At 48.0% G+C, this 18,999-nt stretch overlaps 1 protein-coding gene across 6 annotated transcripts in view; it reads right to left on the minus strand.

Annotated features, from left to right (window-relative positions):
- The window catches only part of PIAS2 (protein inhibitor of activated STAT 2), a 52,564-nt gene extending 38,352 nt beyond the window's left edge, over positions 1-14,212 (minus strand). For 2 of the 6 annotated variants that reach the window (XM_067545375.1, XM_067545373.1), the window contains exon 1: positions 8,151-8,211. Coding sequence is in view for 2 of the 6 variants with exons in the window: in XM_067545374.1 (XP_067401475.1) it covers positions 8,202-8,225 (24 nt within the window). In the remaining 4 variants the exon portion in view is untranslated. Of the gene's footprint in view, positions 1-8,150; positions 8,270-14,080 lie in introns of those variants that run through there. The other 4 variants (XM_067545379.1, XM_067545374.1, XM_067545380.1 and 1 more) reach the window with 4 other exon arrangements.
- Positions 14,213-18,999: the final 4,787 nt, after the last annotated feature.

Below are 18,999 nucleotides of genomic sequence, written 5' to 3' on the forward strand. Positions count from 1 at the left end.
CTGTATCAGCGACAACCCAGGCAAAATTCCCTGGGACTCTGCCCAACAGGTAAATTGCTTCCATTTAGCCCAATACACGACCGCGTGGAAGGTTTCCTGCTACCCAACAGGATTTCCTGGACTTGCGCCGAACATGCTCACTCGTCTTTGCTCAGCCACGGAGCCTCCATGCTGTGACGTGTAGGGAGTCCAGGTCCGGGTGTAGCAAGCAACCGTGATCCTGGGACAAGAGATTGTGCCATCTTGGAAGGCCCAGCTGCGACGGGGGCGATCATTAAGTCCAGCAGCATGCTGAACCAGTGCTGGTGCGGCCAGACTGATGCAATTAACATAACAGCTGTCTTGTCCCTCTTGATTTTCAGCAGGACTTTTGTGAAGGAGAGGAATGGGCAGAAATGCGTACATGCAGCTCCCCGACCACTGCAGAAGGAAAGCGTCGGAGAGCGACTTGGCTTCCAGACCGCGGAAGGAGCAGAACTGTGGACATTTCTTGTTCCATGCTGATATGAACAGATCCATCTGGGGGAGTCCCACCATTCGAAAAATCAGAGAGACCACACCTGAATGCAGCGACCAGTGATGGCGGGGTAAGAACGACCTGCTAAGGCGGTCCACCTCATCGTTCCTCACTCCCAGGAGGTGAGAAGCTATTATGTGAAAATCAGGTCCCACAGAAAAATGACTTCCTTGCAGAGGGCTGAGGAATGGGCTCTCCCTGCTTCTTGATGGAATACATAGCTGCTATACTGTTGGGTCAGTACCTACACCACCTTGCCCACAATAAAGTGGAGGAACACTTCACATGCTAGTCGAATAGCCCATAACTCTCTCACATTCATGTGCATGCACCTCTCCTCCCTTCACCACACCCCTTGTGTGCTGAGGTGGGCGCTGATATGGGCCCCTCACCCTAAGTCCAAGGCATCTAATACCAGGGTGACCGAGGGAACTAGCTCTTTGAACGGCACATCCCTCAGCACTGCCCGGGGGCTCTACCACCAGTCTAATGTGGCCATGATTTGAGGGGGTGGGGATCTGTGATCACCCAGTCCAGGGAATTTCTGCTTGGGGCATAAACCGAGGCCAGCCATGACTGAAGTGGCGTGAGTCTTAGGCGAGCCAGCCTCACCACGTAAGTGCAGGCCGCCGTGCGGCCTAACAACAACTACAGACAGTGCCTGGCTGTTGTCATCGGGCAGAAGTGCAGGCGAGCAATGATAGCAGACATTGCCTCAAAGCGTGGCTGGGGTAGGAAAGCTCTGGCTTGGGATGTGTCCAGGACGGCCTCGATGAACTCTATCCGCTGCACTGGGGTTTATGTGGACTTCTCGTTTATTAGTAGGCCCAGCCAGCAGCAGGTGGCACATGTCAGATCTATACTGCTCTGGACTTGAGCTCTGGACCTGTCCCTGATCAGCCAGTCATCCAGGTAGGGGAAAATTTGGACCTCTTTGCACCTCAGGTGGCTACCACCACCGCCATACGTTTTGTAAACACCCTCAGGGCCGAGGAAAGGCCAAAGGGCAACGCTGCAAACTGGTAGCGGCAGTCAGCTATCACAAAACGGAGGAAACACCTGTGGCTGGGGAAGATAGAAATGTGGAAGTAAGCGTCCTTTAGGTCAAGAGTGGCATACCAGTCTCCTGGATCCAGGGAGCGGATCATGGAGGCAAGGGAAACCATGTGAAATTTCAGCCTCTTGAGATTTTGGTTGACACAACACAGGTCTAGTATAGGTCTTAGACCCCCTTTCGTTTTGGGGATGAGGAAGTAACTCGAGTAAAACCCCTTTCCCCTCAGGTTGGTGGAAGCCGTTCTACGGCCCCCAGGCTGAGAAGGGTCTCTACCTTTTGCATGAGGAATTGCTCGTGAGAGGGGTTCCTGAAGAGGGACGGGGAAGGAGGGTTGTTGGGAGGGGTAGAAGCAAACTGGAGGGCATAGCCTGCCGAAACTATGCCAAGGACCCAGCAATCTGAAGTGACCTTGGCTCATTCAGAAAGGAAGGGAGCTAGGTGGTTCAAGAAGAGCCAAGAGTGATCCAGGGAACAGGCTGGAATGCCACCCTCAGGCGCACCTTCAAAATGACCTCCTTTGATTACCGGATCGCCTAAAATGACCCTTGCTGGGGGGCTGAGGAGGAACCTGGCGTTGGTTGATGTCTCCTAGACCCCCTATTTCTGTCCCTCTATCTGTAGGGAAAACTGCTGTGACTGGTACCTCTGCTGTTGCTGGCCCTGAGGATGGAACTGGCGTCTAGAAGTCTGGGGCATATAAAGACCCAAGGAGTGGAGCCTGGCCCTCGAGTCTTTCAGACCATGCTACTTCGCAGCTGTCTGGCCCCCCCTAAAAAAGGCCGACCCATTGAAGGGGTGGTCCTGAAGGAGGTACAAAAGTCCAGCGCCTGGTCCTAAGGCAAAGCGTCCCCAAAGCGCTTTAGCGAGTCCCAGAGATTGAAGTTGTACTTGCCCAGAGAGCCTGCTGATTAGCAATGCGAAACTGCAGGCTTGCAGTCGAATAAACCTTTCTCCTGAACAGGTCCAATTTCTTGTTATCTTTGTTTTTTGGTGTGGAACCGGGCTGTCCCTGCCTATTCTGCTGGTTGGCCCCATCTACCACCAGTGTACCAGGAGGGGGTGTGTGAAAAGGTAGTCAAATCCTTTGACTGGGAAATAATATTTTTTCTCAGCCCCCTTAGAGGTTGGAGCCACTGATAAAGGGGTCTGCCACAGGGCCTTTAATATCTTCAATACCCCCTTATTCATGGGGAGGGCAAACTGGGTTGGGGCAGCAGCTGCCAGGACATTAAAGAGAGACTGTCTGATGCCTCCTTCAGCTCCTCTGCCTCCAACCCCAAGTTGAAGGCCACCCTCTTGAGAAGCTCTTGATGCACCCTGAAATCATCCAGGGGTGCCAAGTGTCCCTGGGTGACCGCCTTGTCTGGGGAGGAGGGGGAGGACTGGAAGAGTGCGGTGAGTGGTGGCATCCCTTCCCGCTGAGGAGGGGCCCCAACAGAGGTCCCTTCGTGGGAGTCCGAAATCATCATCCAAGGCCAAACAATGGCCCTTCTCCGGTGCAGACTGCACCCCAGATGACCTGAGCGACTGCGGACCTGGCCCGACCGGAAACCTCCAGGGTCCCCAATATGGCCATTGGGGTGGCCACTGCCCTAGAGGCCATCCCAGAGCTGCCTGAGCCAAAGAGTGCTCTGGCATCTTTTGTTGGTGGTGATGACTCACCCGGTGGCCGTCCTCTGAAGAGGACACTGACTCATTGTCAGATGATAACGATGGGGCTACCTTGGAGGCTCCCACTGTACGGTGCCAAGTGGTGGAGAAGCGATGACCCGATCTGTGGGTGCTCCGGAGAACGGCCTCTTGGCGGCAACGATCATGACGACGACGAGACCCAGTGCCTGTGCTGCGACCAGTGCCGACAGGGGGAACCATGCTCTGACTGCGAACTGGAGCGCCCTGAGCGGCACCTGGGCACCGATGACTTACAGCGCTGATTCTCTCTCAGTGCTGAGTCAGCCTTCGGCAACCGAGTTCTGTGCCGCACTGGTGCGGGCGAACTCCTCGTGCTGGGGAGCAGGAGCAGTGCCAACTTCCCTCTGGGGAGCAGCCTCCTGCAGGCGACCCAGACAGGTGCTGCCTCCTGGATCCAGGGATCGTAACCGGTGCCGGGAGGGCGACCTCACTCCGTGCCTCACCCATGTGGGGTGCTCCCGCAACCGTGACCTGGAGCAACTTCTGGGGGAGCAGTGCCATGTCGACCCCTCCACCCGGGGTGACCGGGTTGTTGGAGATCTTCCTCCCCGCTCCGGAGGTCGCCTGAACCAACCAGGGGTTCCCAGTGCAGGCTCCCCCTGCGACACCAGCCCCTTCTCTCTGGGCGGAGGCTGGGGCAGTGTGGGCAAGGCTAACAAGGTCCATGCCACCTGAAACGCCTCTGGTGTCGATGGCACCAGCAGGTGGAGAGTCACCCTCCCACTCCCAGGAGTCTGAGGTGGCTCTCTGTTTGGAGTCATATGCTCCGGCGGTGGTGAGCAAGTCTCTACTGTCTGGCTTCGGTGCAGCCCCAAGTTTGACCCTGCTTTCTTGGATGGTGCAGGGAAGCATCTCTGCTCTGTGCGCTGCTTTCGCTGCTTCTTCCTCAACAAAGAGGAAGAAGTCCAGTGCCAAGGCAGGGCCGGTGCCAACGGCGTACTCTGCACTGATGCCACGCTCGGTACCGAAGCGGAACTGGTCGGTTCAAAGGCCGGTCTGAGTGCTGCTTCCATTAGTAAGGCTTTCAAGTGGATCTCTCTGTCTTTTTGGGTCCGAGGTCTGAAAGCCTTACAAATTTTGCATTTGTCATTATGATGAGGCACTTTAGGCAGCTATCATGGGGTTCACTCAGGGGAAAGGCCTTCCCACAAGAGGCACACAATTTGAAACCCAGTGACTGCGGCATGCCCTGCTCCCAGCAAAGTCCCAGCCGGGACTATCCTAAGTGACTGACTACTACCATTAACAACACTTAAGGTCTAATCTACCTAATTAAGACAAACAACAAACAATTAAGGGAGACCAAAGGGGATTGAGCATTTGCAATGCAAGCCGAAGCAGTTCCAGCAACCGTCACAGGCGGAAAGAAGGAACTGAGGGGGCATAGGGCTGGCAGCACCTCATATACTGTGTCATGTGCGCGTGGTTCTAGGGGGTGCCAAAGCCAGCCCTACGAGTACTGCTAAAGGGGAAAAAAATTCCGGTAACTGTGCATGAAGGTGTACACACACCTACAAAGGAATGGACATGAGCAAGCACTGGAAGAGCTTCATATCTGTGAATTGAATTTCTAAAATTCAGATCCACTAATCCAAATGGGCAAGCTTCATGCTCAGTCTTTTTTCCCATTGATAAATCACAGTTTAAAAGGCCTTATTGGCTAGACATGCACTGCATTGCACTCTCTCCAGCAACAACATTAAGAGGATCACAAAAAGGGATCACAAACAACTACATTCCCTGTGCTAAACAGGCATCAAGATTGTGATATAGATCCACTAGTTCAGAGCCTGACACTCCAATTTACAGGTAAGAAAAAGAAATGGGCCAACAGTCATTATCCTACAATTCCTACAAAAAGGGTAGCCCAGTAGTTAGGACAATAGCCTGGAACTCGAGAGATCCAGTTCCCTGCTCCACTACAAACTTCTGTGGGACCTTGGGAAAGTGACTAAGACCCAGATTTTTAAAGGCATTTAGGTATTACTCGTTCGACATTACGAGGCCTAAATGACTTAGGAGCCTAAATCTCACTGAAGTCAATGATACTTAGGCCTTGCAATGCTGAAATACTTTTTTAAATATGTGCCTGAGTCCCTCTGTGCCTCACTGCCCTAGCTGTAAAATGGGGATAACAGCATTTCCCTCTGAAGAAATGTTCTGAAAATATCTGCATTGAAGATTGTGAGGCACTCAGATGCTATGATAACAGGGATCATAAATCATTAAGATAGATTGTTCTTTTTTTCTAGCAATATATCTTATCTAAACCAATAACTGAAGTAAGAATTTAACTGGGTACCAGGATAAGGGAAAGTGTGGTTTTCCTCATCAAATCCTACCCTTATCATGGAAGTTGGAGGTTCCTATAATTTACCATGAATGTTATCCTGCCCCTGTTCTCTACTCAATCAGGTAATTCAGCACACTCGTAGTATAAAGCTTTCTTGGATCATATAACCCTCTAACAGGCACAGTAAGGGACAATCTACATTAATGCATACACAACTGGCATTGGCCAGTCAGAAGACAAGATACTGGGCTAAATGGACCATTGGTCTGACCCAGTATGGCCGTTCTTATGTTTATCAGCACACCATATAAATCAAATCCCTGCCTCAAAAGACTTACAGTTAAAGCTACTTTAGCCACGCTCCTGCACAGCAGTAACATGCTTCAAGACACCCTCACCCCTCCACCCCCACCCACACACCTTACTTCCTGCTATTTGGTGAGTTACAAGGAGACAGAAAATAAAGAGGAAGATAAAGTTGCATGACCAGCAATCAAACAGGTTGCAGAAAGAAACTTCAGTAAATTCTCTCCACCTGTAGAAGTATGGAGAAGGGAGAGTCCCTTCCAGACAATACTAAAATTTAAGCTGTCTATTTAAATTTAAATTTTAAATGCTATACTGTCTAGCAAAGAACTTCAGGGTGCCCACCTCCACACTGGATATTTCAGATGTAGATTTCCATTTTACTCAATGTAATTAGGGGCTAGATGGAATGAGCTTTATGGGAACCTTGTATCTTATACTGACATCCTTTGAGACAATGCCATTTTGCCATATCCTCATTTCTATTGCAAACTGCAAGTTAGCTAAAACAAGAGACTGAAGTTTCCCGGTGTAGAGTTTGTAGAGGGACAAGACCATCATAGTATGACATAGGCAGAGGGGGCTGGAACACCAAACCAAAAAAAAAAATTCAACAACACAAAGACACACCTATGTTGCCTTAAAAAAAGACTTACTAAATCAATTCAGAAAGAAAGCCTGTATTCAAGAAGACCAAACTCTGCTCCTTCCTCCCTCAGATCCTGTCTAGATTCGCAATTTTGTGTGAAAAAGCTTTTCCCACCAGTGCCATGACCAATTCAGTTGAACCAATGTTAGCACTGGTGGGAGCCCTAACATAGGCAGAACTCTGGCAACATGTTCATGTTAATTGGTGATGGCAGAAATCCCTCGGGTAGACAAAGTTTGAGAGCTCAGTTTTGCACACCCTCTACATACAGAACTCCCATTGAAGTCTGTGGGATTCCAAGTATGGTGCCTTTGCAGACTTGGGCCCTACTCGCTAAAAATAAGAATGTGAAGGAAAACATCATATACCAAAAAAGATGTTTGCAGATGTTTTAAAAAAGTTATAAAGATGTTTGTACTAAAAAAAGGCAGACGTAGTTAGCTCTTTGTATATTAGAATTTTAACAGGTATTTCAAAGGAAGAAGTGTGCTTGATGTTGAAAGTGTTTACAGGAGTTCAGTGTAACTGTATAAAAAGACATCAAATGAAAGAGGGTAGATGGAATACTTCTGCCACAAAAATACTAACTTCTACAATCCTTGCATGTGTGTATATTATTCACAAAATTAAAAGTCTGCTAATGTATTTGAATGGCAAATTTAACTTTTAAAATCAGATTTTAAAAATCAGTTTGTGGGTTTTGTGAAACAGAAAGAAGGTGCCATACATGACTGCAGAATTGTCTCCTTTCAGATTTTAATTGCAATACATCATCTCACTTAGTAGGCAGAAATTTTCTATATTAGCATAAACTGTATGTAATCACAAGGATGATTTTAAGATGTCGGGGGGAAAAAAACCCACAACATGAAAATGAAAACCAGGATCTGCAAGTCATCCATTCTCCCGTGCCCCTAAAAATTTAAGGCAATAGAAAGCATTTTCCTTGTGTGAAGACAAAGAAGATGCAGGTGAAAACTATATGCTCCTTGAGATCTGTTAATGAAAGATATTGTATGTGCATAAAACATCTTAATTTGAGACTTGCTTTCATCTCTAACTTCAAGTCACCTTTAAAAGATGCCTTAAATCATTTTGATTTTCAGTAAGAATTACTGGAACCCCCCGCAACTGGCCATTTTATAATAATATTAGTTTATCCTAGTCAAAGACAGAAACAGCCACATTCACATTCACTTGTGTGTGTGTGGGGGGGAGGTGGATTTTCTCTCTCCTCCCCCACCTAACTGGTAAATAACGAAGAGAGAGATCAGAGCCAGTGCAGGCCACCCCAGCAAGCTGCCGATGTGGGGTGGAGGAGCAGGCTCGGGGTGCCTCCACTCTGCGTGCCCCCGCCGCCCCCCTTGGAGATCAGGCATGCAGGACCCTGAGCCCGCAGCAGCAGGGGGTACGGGGGGGGGAAGGGCGCGCACACTGAGGCGACGGATTGGGAAGCAGACGGGGAGGGCGGTTTAAGGGGACCGGGCCAAGACCCGAAGGAGGCGGACGGGGAGCAGGGTCAAGACCCGAAGGGGCTGAAGGGCCGCGCGGGGACGGGGCGGGCAGATGAGGGCCCCCCGCCATGCCCGCGGTGGGGCGGGAGAAGCGCGGGGGGAGGGGTGGTCGGACCCCATACCAGTCCAGCCCGGGCTGTGGGCGCGGGGAAGCCGGCACTCGTTCTCCTCACCCTCAGCTCCTCGAAATCCGCCATTTTCTACCCGCCGCCGCCGGGCGCCGCCGCAGCCGCCACCATCCTGCACCCTCTGTGCGCCCCTCACGTGACGGGGCGGGCTACGCCGCTCCGCTGCCTGCCCGGCGGCCCCGCTGCGCACGGGGGGCGGGGCGGGACGAGAGGGCCGGGGACGGGGGGGCACCCCCTCAGGGCGCGATGAGGTGAAAGAAGGACGGTGGTGCCCTGCTCAGGTTGGGGGGACACGGCTCCCCTTCCCCCCAGCAGCCCCGTACACCCCCATTCTCCTGCCTGACAGCAGCCCGTGCACCCCCTTGCATACAGCGTCACTGTACCCCATTGCACCCCCTGCCCGCAGCGTCACTGTACCCCATTACACCTCGTCCAGCACCCCCTGCCCGCAGCGTCACTGTACCCCATTACACCCCATCCAGCACCCCCTTGCCTACAGCATCACTGTACCCCATTACACCCCATCCAGCACCCCCTGCCCGCAGCGTCACTGTACCCCATTACACCTCGTCCAGCACCCCCTGCCCGCAGCGTCACTGTACCCCATTACACCCCATCCAGCACCCCCTTGCCTACAGCATCACTGTACCCCATTACACCTCATCCAGCACCCCCTGCCCGCAGCATCACTGTACCCCTTGACACCCCATCCAGCACCCCCTGCCCGCAGCATCACTATACCCTATTACACCCCATCCAGCACCCCCTGCCCGCAGCATCACTCTATTCCCCCCTGCACAGCTCCCCACAGCATCGCAATGGCCCCCAGCTCTCCCCCACCTGCCGCCATAGCCCCCACGTCCCTCCCCACAGCCTCACTGTGTTCCCCACCTCACCCCACCCGGTCCTGTTCTCCCCACCACCTCTCCTCCTTACAGCCCACCTGGCAGCATCCATCACTGCCACATAGCCTGCCCCCTGCAGCACCATGTCTTGCCTAGGCTGACCAGATGTCCTGGATTTGTGGGACCAGTCCCTTATTTAGGAACTGACCCCAGCAATAACTTGTCGCCGGCAATATCCCCCGTTGGCTGTCACCAAACAGTAGTTTCAAAATGTGGTGAAATTGTAATAAATAAATGACAATAAAATGTAACCTCTGCACTACACGTCAGATTTTACTTGTATTGAAATCATAGGTCTATGAATATGGCATATATAGTTAGCTTGCTCGATTGTACCTGGTCTATCTCTCTACCCATTGCTGTAACTAGGGCTACAAGGCTGTCACATGCTAAGGTCAGTTTGACTTCACCTGTAGTGTCAACGACGATCGCAGAAGTGCTATTACACTGTCCAAGAACTGTGTTACTTCAACGACCAACTACAAAAAGAATTTTCTTTTTTGCAACCAACTGCAAAAGAAGTGTCTTATGTACAATACGCCGTTCTGTATTCACTATTTCCAGCAGAGGCAGGACATCATCGATAAAAGAATGCGAAGGTATGAGTTAAACACAAATCCGCCTTAGCTGCCTGGGCCAATTCAAGTTCTGTAACTTCATTTTTTCATAAAGTTGAGCCTATACACAGTGAATATGATCTTGCTACACAAGAGGGAATTTTTGCTGATCACACCATTCATCACAATCACAGTTTAAAATCAATGGACTGTACCCCGAGTTTAAATAGAAAATTCTACAATCCCAAATTTAGTTGTGTGACACATAAAATTGTTGCCTATCTTAGTTTGTTACTTCAAGGTATATGATGGAAGCACATCTGTGGAGACAAAGCTACTTGATTTTGTTCAACCAGAAGGTGAAACAGCTGAACTAATTGCAGAGGAGATACTTGCTGTTATAGAAGAGTTTCAGCTGGAAAATAAGGTTGTTGCTTTCTCTGCCGATAATACAAATACAAACTTAGGCAGGCTACGCAGACAAGGGAGAGAAAATGTATGGTTGCTCTGACTTTAGTGTGCACAACGGGAGGTGATAGAACTCAGATGTGCTGCTCATATCCTTCACAACTGTGCCCGAACTGCATTGGATACAATTCTGGTGGATGTTGAATATATACTTACCAAACTTTTTGGATATTTTCACAATTTCACTGTTTGAGTTGAAAGACTGAAGAGTTTGTGGAGCAAGAATACCAAAACATCCTGGGGCACAGCAATGTTAGGAGCCTCTCAACGTTACCTGCCTTAGAAAGAGTACTTCTATTATATTAGCCGCTTAAGTCATTTCTTTCTCTCAGAAGGAAAAAAAAAAGTGTCCAGTTGTTCATCGGAAGATATTTGAAGACCCTACGACTGAACTCTGGCTCACTTTCATTCAAGCTAATCTGTCGCTTTTCCATGACACAATAAAATTGCTTTGGAGGGAGATGATTGCTGTGCAGTGGAATCTGTTGACATCCTTAATCTGGAAAAGAAGTTGTCTTCAAGGTAGGAGGAAGACTTTGTGCCAGTTTTAGTGAGAATACCACTAAAGGAGCAAGAAGCGGCTGGGGTCTTGACACACAAGTCGTACTTCAATGTTTCTCTATCTTTTTTTGATGCATTAGTTAAATACATACATGCATGGGGAAAACACACAGACGACCTTAAATACCTGCATTATCTGCTTTTGAAAAACGTGCCTGCAAGGTCTGAGATTGAGAAGGCAGTCGAACTTCTGCAGATGAAATGCCCAAACGTAACAATTGATCAGGATGCTCTGTTTGATGAAATGATTTCTTTTTAAATTAATTTTTAAGAGGGAAACTAGGCAAATGGAATGCATCTGCTACGTCGGTTGCTTACAAATGGATCTCAGTCATGACATGACACATTTCACAGAATCTGAGGTACCCCATGGTAACCTGAAAAAAACTAGCTGAAGTGAAGCTTGCACTACCACTGTACCTGTACACTGTACTTGTTCTGTGGATAGAGGATTTCAGCCACCATAACTGTTAAGCCAACATTTACAAAAGAAACCCTTAATTTACAACATATGGGTGCAGAACGCATTTATCTATATTTTATCAGTCTTCTTTATAGTCCTGCCTATGACCTCTCCAGTGCTATAATATGTTGAAGTATTAGCCTATTTTACAGAAGAGCAAGGGAAGCAAAGAAACTAAGTAGCTTGCCCAAGATCAGAGAGGAAGTCTGTGACAGAGCAGATATTAGAATCCAGATTTCCTGAATCCCTATCCAGTGCCTTAACAGGAGAATTATTCTTTTGGACAGAAATGTGTGCTTCAACTATTACATTTTTGTTTGTTTTTTTAAATGAAGTGATGTTATTCTATTAGTGTGAGGGAAGGTAGTATGACTAATATCATAAGTCTGAACATGTTACAGCGCAACATATATATGGTTGGAATTATTATCCCATAATTTCATTGCTTTCCGTTTTATTCATTTAATATCAGATACAGTCTCATCACAACAGAAATGAGGATAAGAAGATACATTTCATTAATAAAAAATGAAGCAAAAAATGTCACCAGCTGTAAACTTTGAAACAGGATAATGGGTTTCCTGCTGCAAAGGAAATGCTGAGAAATTTACAGCAAAACAAACACTGAGGTGCAACTAAAAAAATGTGTTTTCCAAAGCAGTCAGAGATAATTATGTAGTTACAATATTCTGTTTTGTTGGCAATGCTGCTGTTAAACCGAACAACGGATTTATTAAAATAAAAAACAAAGATGGAGCCAAACAAACAGGCAGGTAGCCAGGCCAGCTCAAGTAGAGAAACGGTGAGAAGACGTGGAGAGGCATTAGAAAGGAAAGGTATAGGCTTCCTGCCAAAGAAGGTTTTGAAATTCCAAATCGTTTCCTGAAGTCAGCAAGAAGAGGTATTTTTTGTATATTTGTTACACATCTAAATATTTTAAATGTTTTAAAACATTTCAAAACGGAGAGCTAGACTATACCAGTTAGCAGCAGGCCACCCAGCAATAGGAGTGGTCAGGAAGAATTCTGACTAACTCCTTTTGGGGAGTGCAGAATAAAGTGAGGATTCCATTGCCCTGGGACAAGGGACAACATGCAAATACCCACTCAAGCCCAATCAGGTATGCTGGCCATTGAAGATTGCAACCATTGCACCATCCTTGCCCTCTTAGGGAGGCTGGCAGTACTGAGCCATACACAATATCTGCACTCTCTAGCCCCATTGGGCTCAACAACACTAGAAGACTGGATCATGTTATAACCTTGAGGAGTCACGTTAATTAATTCAGTGCTAAACACAAATCTGCAGTCAGTTCAGACAGGAATCTTTGTGTTTGACATTATGTCAGCTGGCTGAAGATAGACCTTTCTGGAACCATGGGGGTCTAACCATGATCAAGGAGGGATGACTTGTCCTGTCTACATTGACTGTAAACTCGTGTTTAACATAACATTAGCTACCACAATTCTTCAAGATTCTGTTATAACACAATCTAATTTTTTTTTTTTTTTTTTAAAGAAAAGACAAGCCCATTGTGGCTAGCCATGGGGAGGGAGTGGGGGAAGGATGGCTCCTTGTGCCCTCATCCCCTCCCTTCTGCACAACCTGCCATAATCTGGCTAAAAAATTCAAAATAGTGAACTAAATAAAACCCACCTGGCATGTGAAACTCAGTACTAGAATAAAGTTGCTAGTGCAACAAATTAGGTTCTGTTACACACACATCAGACAATCAACCAAACCAGACCAGACCTTCTTCATGGAGGATAGGTCCATCAATGATTATTAGCCAACATGGTCAGGGATACAACCCTATGCTCTAAGTGCCCTAAACCTCAGACTACCAGAAGCTGAGACTGGATGAGAGGGGAAAGATCACTTGATAATTGCACTATTTTGTTCATTCCCTCTGAAGGATCTGGTACTGGGCACTGTCAGAAGACAGCATACTGAGCTAAATGGACCATTGGCCTGCCCCAATATGGTGATTATTATGTTAGTCCCACCCCCTATCTCCTGCAACATATTTCTCCCTTCAGATGCATATAGAAACAAACATATTCAAGACAGAATCAGAGATATAGAAGAGACAACAAAGCAGAATATTTTCTTCCTCACATAGAGGGATGCCATCTCTATCCTTTTTCAATTCACAGCCACATCTGTTTATCCACCAAGCAACCTACAGAATCACATTTCCCAATGTCAGTTGAGATACAGAAGCAAACAGACTGGTTTTGTAATGTTTTGACACCTAAAATGTTATAAGACAGTAAGAAATGAAGATAGTCTGCCTTGCTTTCCAGTCTGCAGTCTCTCACTTTTCCTTTGGCTTTATTTCCCTCCTGTTAACCCTTCTTTTCAACTCTTCCTCCCTCACCACATCTTTCCTTCTCACCCGTTCTCTCGTCTTCCTCCCACCGCCCTTTCTATTCCTTCTCTTCATGGGCCTTCCCACTTGCCACATCCTGCAGTGTTCTTTCCCTGTCCAGGTCTCATTCTCTTCTTTCCACAAGTCTTCTACCCCTCCCAGTCTCCTCTTTTTACCTCCCCAAAGCTGCCTTCCCCTCCTTCCTCCTCATTTCCTGCTCCCCACCTTCTCAAGAACCTATCTCCTCCCATTCTTCCTGTCCCTTCAGGGTCTTGCCCCATTCTCTGCCTACCCCAAGGCTGAGCTGTCTCTCAAGTCACCACATTGGGGGAAATCTCTGCCATTTAAGTTTAATTTTCGACTTCTGGGCATCTCCCTCTTCCTTTCCATCCTTCCTGGTGCATCAGCCCTTTAGCATCCACAGAGTTTGACTACACCTTGTGAAATGCCCTAGCTTTTCAGTGTCCCCACATACAGAACAGACTCCAGCCATCACCCCCAGATATTCAGCCACCTAGGCCCTTGCCACCTCTGTCAGCCTGCAAGGACTTCAGCCCCTCCAGGATCCAACCCCTCCTCTAAGATTTAAACAAGCTTACCTCAAATGTGACTTTTCTTGGCAGCTTCTTCACCTCCTCCTCCTCAGCCTTTTGGATGCCCCTGCCACAGTCCCAGGAACATCTCCCACACTTCCTCTTTCTGTCCTCTCTTGTTTTGTAAGGAAAGGCACAGAGCAGGATGAAGCGGCAGCTATCTGTAGAGCAGACACCTTGCCTTGCTGTGAAGCAGCCATCAGCAAAGCAGCCCTTTGATACCACTTTACTAGTAGGAAGCCAGAATTGCAGAGTTTTCTATACAAGCACTGCTCAAACTGGGGAGCTAAGCCTCTAGAAGTAGGGTGCCCTCTTCCCTGATAGGGATAGGCTTGTTAACAGAGAAATACATCATTAGAGAAATAATAATAATCTTTTCAAGGCCATTTGCCATATGTTTGTAAGAACTGACTCTCCCATGACTTTATTGCCTAATAAAATATTGATAGCATGAGTAAACCATAGCTGCTGCCTGCAGGCCAGGGTTTAAACCCCAGCCCAGGCAGTCAGATTGCTGTGAGCAGCTGTGAAATTTCTAACAAATTAGGCTCATTAGCATGACACCCCAAGACATGCCTGTTCTCTCTAGCCTTACTGGTAGCAGGCATATGGATGATGAATACAAACTAGCAGCTGGGACAGGCCGTGTTTTGAGGCTGAAACAGGGACAGGCTGAATGGGGTGCTCAGAGGGTGGATTGTATATGCACTATGTTTAACCATAAAGACTTAAAGCTCTGAGTCAGATTCATTGTCTTGTTACACTTGTGCAAATAGAATAACATATTAGCACCAATGAAGCGAGATCATTCTAATTTAGTAGCATGTAACACCCTCTTTACACAGGTGTTAACGATTAGACATGGTACAGTGTGGTAGAGAATCAGGCCTATGTCTATATTTTCAGTTTGTGCAGAGGATGTTATAAGCCTTATCCTTCTGTTATCTATAGCTGAAGAAAGCTTAATTTTTGTTGAAAAGACACCCATTATGCCTTATTCCTGGAATTACCTGTCACCCTGCTGATTGGCAAAACAAAACTTAGAAACAGAAGGCAGCAATGTACTCAACTCTGTATCTGTTGTACCAGCTAGTAAAAATAATCCATATAGTTCTAATGACTTATTATTAGGTTAAAGTAAATGTTCCTCAGTTATAGTACCAAAATCCACAGATTAAAATGAAAATTAATCTAAATTTACTCTTCACTACTTACTTTTTGTAGTTTGATTAGCTTTGACAAAGAAGTGTACTGTAATTAGTTTTACTTTCCTGTTCTGATTACCTGTTCTATTCATTCCCTCTGAAGCACCTGGCATTGGCCACTATCGGAAGACAGGATACTGGGCTAGATGGACCATTGGTCTGACCCACTATGGCTGTTCTTACGATACACTAGCACAGTGCTCCACAGTACTGGCTGCAAACACAACAGGAGAATGTTTAATGTCAAGAAATACAATTGTTTAATTGACCATTAATAATTTAATTAAAATATTTCTATTAAATGGTTTGGTATTTCCCCTCTACACACTCTAGATTTAGGGCCTGGATAATCTGATTGCCCTCTTCCTTGTAAACCACTGAATTGCCCACTGCAACCCTGAGCCTGCAACTAGTTCCGCATAAACAACGAGAGTCCTGTAGCACCTTAAAGACTAACAAATTTCTGCAGGCATAAGCTTTCATGGGCTGCAACCCACTTCTGCATAGTTGCAGGGGCCTACCCATGCAAAATCAGTTGCAAGATAGAGATTTGAGTTATTATAAATACTTTACAGCACAGGAAATAGCCCCACTTGCTATGTATGTGCATAAGTCTGCAGAGTTTTTTTGTGAATGATTTATTCATGGTTCTGCCCTCCATAAGAGAGTTAGGACCAGATTTTCAAGATATTTAAGCACCTAAAGATGCAGGTCAACTCTTGGTGGGATTTTCAAAAGTGTGTAGGTACTTAACTCCCAGGAGCCATAATACATACAGGTGGCTAGCTCCACTCTCCCTGTGATGTCTTTCATTGGGGAAAGGAAGCTAGGACATCTTGCACATGCCCAGTGGGACACACAGTAAGTACTGACAGCAGCCCATAGTGAGCAGGAGAATGAAATGCCTCTTTATAAACTATGTGCTGTAATGGTGCGCAGTCACATCAACCCAGTTTCCAAGCCACGGACACACCCATCACATCCCATTATGCATGACAACAGCACAATTGCAATGTGCTGTCCAGTACCCAGGGCATGCTGCTTTTCCCATCCCAGGAAAGCAGCCTGAGGATAGTCTTAGTTGTATGGAATGCCACACGTTTTCACTGCGTGGGTCAATGGATCCTGAACCACGAGGTATTAGGTCTGATCTTGCACCACTGGAATCAAGCATAGACAGACTTAGCAAAGTATCCTTACTCCCCTGCATCCATCACACCATCCCCACCCCCTGACCATTGAGCTCCCTTAGGAGTATGCCAAACACCACATCAGATGACCCGTTACCGCTGCCCAGCTATCATTATCCTCGAGCAGTGATGAAAGTACCTGTCATCAGAGGAGGGCTCTGACACCCTTGGACTAAGTTTGTCTAATGGCAGCTCCCAACACTGTCACTAGAGCAGTTCCGCCCAACCATCAGCACCCGTGCCTGCCCAGGTTGCCCCAAGGAGGACCTAGTAAGCCAGGGGATCCCACACCTAATCCCGATGATGGTGGCCAGGACCCTCGGGAGAAAAAATCCCTGGGAATGCACTGAGGTCCTGGTCAACCAGAACGAGGCCATGGTGTGAGAGATAGCGGGTTACAAAGGCAGCACACGAGAGGGCTCGCTGCTTCACTGGGGCACGTGGACTGTGAATGTGAAGTGAGCTGCATAGGGTATGACAGGCCATTACTGGTTTGCATTCTAACTGCTTTGCCACTCAGAATAAGATAGCTGATGGTGTCACACTGATGGCCACACTGCACAGGGAGTCACACATTTTTCCAGTGGGGCACCTCAAGATGCCTGGTCTCTGCACCAAGTACATACACATGCTGTGGACAAAAGCCACATAATATCCCCCATGCTGTTCCTGGACAAACATGCCCTCAGTCCTGCTGTTACCCATCTTGACCCTCTCTTCTGCTACCCTGTTACCACCGCTCCCGCAGCCAGATCCTTCACCCCTTCCTCATCATACCCCCACCTAGACCCTTCCCTCCTTACTCAATGGCCTCCATGTGGTCCTTCCTCCACATCCTATTACCTGTGCGTTTCCACCCATGGCCCAGCTTTCACTGTCCTTCGTTCACCTTCCCACTCCAGTTCCCACTTATCTTTGTGTGTCAACCCTCTTCTCATGACCAAGCATCCTCTCCTCTGCTTCCCAAACCCCTATCCATGCCCCAATGTCCTCTACCTTCCAACCCACATGCTGCTGAAATGTGTCTTCCACCTCCTCCCATCCCAAACCTCTCAATGCCAAAGAGTGTCCCTGGCCCCCCATTCCCTCTGCCAGACCCAGTCCTGATCTCCCCACTGCTCCCAAGGAAAACACACCAGGTCCCATCAGAGGCAGGTGCCCCAGTCTCAGCATGTCTCCCCAGAGAGCCCAGAACAGGCTGTGACAGTCACTGTCTACGTCAGAGCCACCAGCCACACAAACCAAAAGAGGGGTGGTAATCCCCACACGGGCCACATGAGCACTGAACCTACAAATCCTTCCTCTCCCCCCAACGCAGAGTCAATAGAGGGCACCCTTTTTCCTCCTTTGTCCCCAGCATCAACACAGATACATTCCTTTTCATTTCACACTTCAGACTGGTCTCTAGTATTAATGCACTCCTCAGCCAATAGGTACCCACCATGATTTAAAATGCTTCCCATCCCAGCGTCTATGGCCTTTGGAGGTTCCAGGAAGATTACTGGGCCCAGCTCCTTAGGATGGGGCCGGGGGGAGAGGGGAAACACCTTGGGGGCTCATGGCTTGCCTCCTCCTCCTTACCTAGCAGCCACAGAGTAGCCTTCACCTTTGGTGAAGTGGCTAAATAGCCTGATAGTGGCCACACGTATGAATCATGGTAGGATCTGGGGGACTTCACACGCAGGTTTATGAATTCCAGTGGTGCACAGCACACTGCCATCATGTTCACTGCGTAAGTGCAATGATGGTGGATGCAGATAGGCGCATCGTGGCTCGGTTTCCCATTGTTCATGTACATGCCATCCACTATGCCCAGTACCAAAGGGAAGTACGTAATGCAGTAGAATTCCCGCATGTTCCTCCTCTGTGTGCCTCCATGAGTCAGGAAGTCCATGTAATCCTTTAGAAACTAGTGCAGGATGTGGGACTGTGTGATACCTGTTGTCTGTCCTATTATCTGGCAGTACTGACCCAGAGGTTCCTGTGAGCAGTGCTCATCGTTCAGGAGGTAACAAAAGGTGTTGGATGGAGACCTGGCTCAGCCTGTATCTTTGGATAGATACACAGCTGCTCAGGGAGGTCGAGGAAACAGCTACAGAACTGGAAGGTACAAAAGTGGCGCATGCACATCGTCTGGCTGGGGCAGCATCTCTCTTTGTTCTGTCTTCTCCCTCCGTACCAGGTTTTCCTGCTCTCCCACTTCTCCCTTCCCTAGCCAGCAACTCAGCCTCCTCCCTCCTCCTACCGGTTACCCTCCCCACTCCCTAGCTCTGACTCAGCTCTCCCTTTCTGATGATGCCCTCTTAGTCTCCCAGCCTGACTACCTGCGTGTCCTCTTCCCCACCTTATCTGGCTACTCCAGTGGTCCCTAAATTCCACTCTGTGCCCCTCTAAATGCACCACTTCTTTTGAATGGCTTAAGAGCAGCAATGGTAGATATCCAGGTCTAGGTTGGCAATCCAATTGATTGCTTCAGATGATGCAGAATGGGATGGCAGAGATACCACCAGGAATGATCATTTACGTTTGA

Source organism: Emydura macquarii, unplaced genomic scaffold (assembly GCF_026122565.2).
Source record: "Emydura macquarii macquarii isolate MOO-44397 ecotype Brisbane River unplaced genomic scaffold, CSIRO-AGI_Emac_v2 contig_1045, whole genome shotgun sequence".
Taxonomy (NCBI): Eukaryota; Metazoa; Chordata; order Testudines; family Chelidae; genus Emydura; species Emydura macquarii.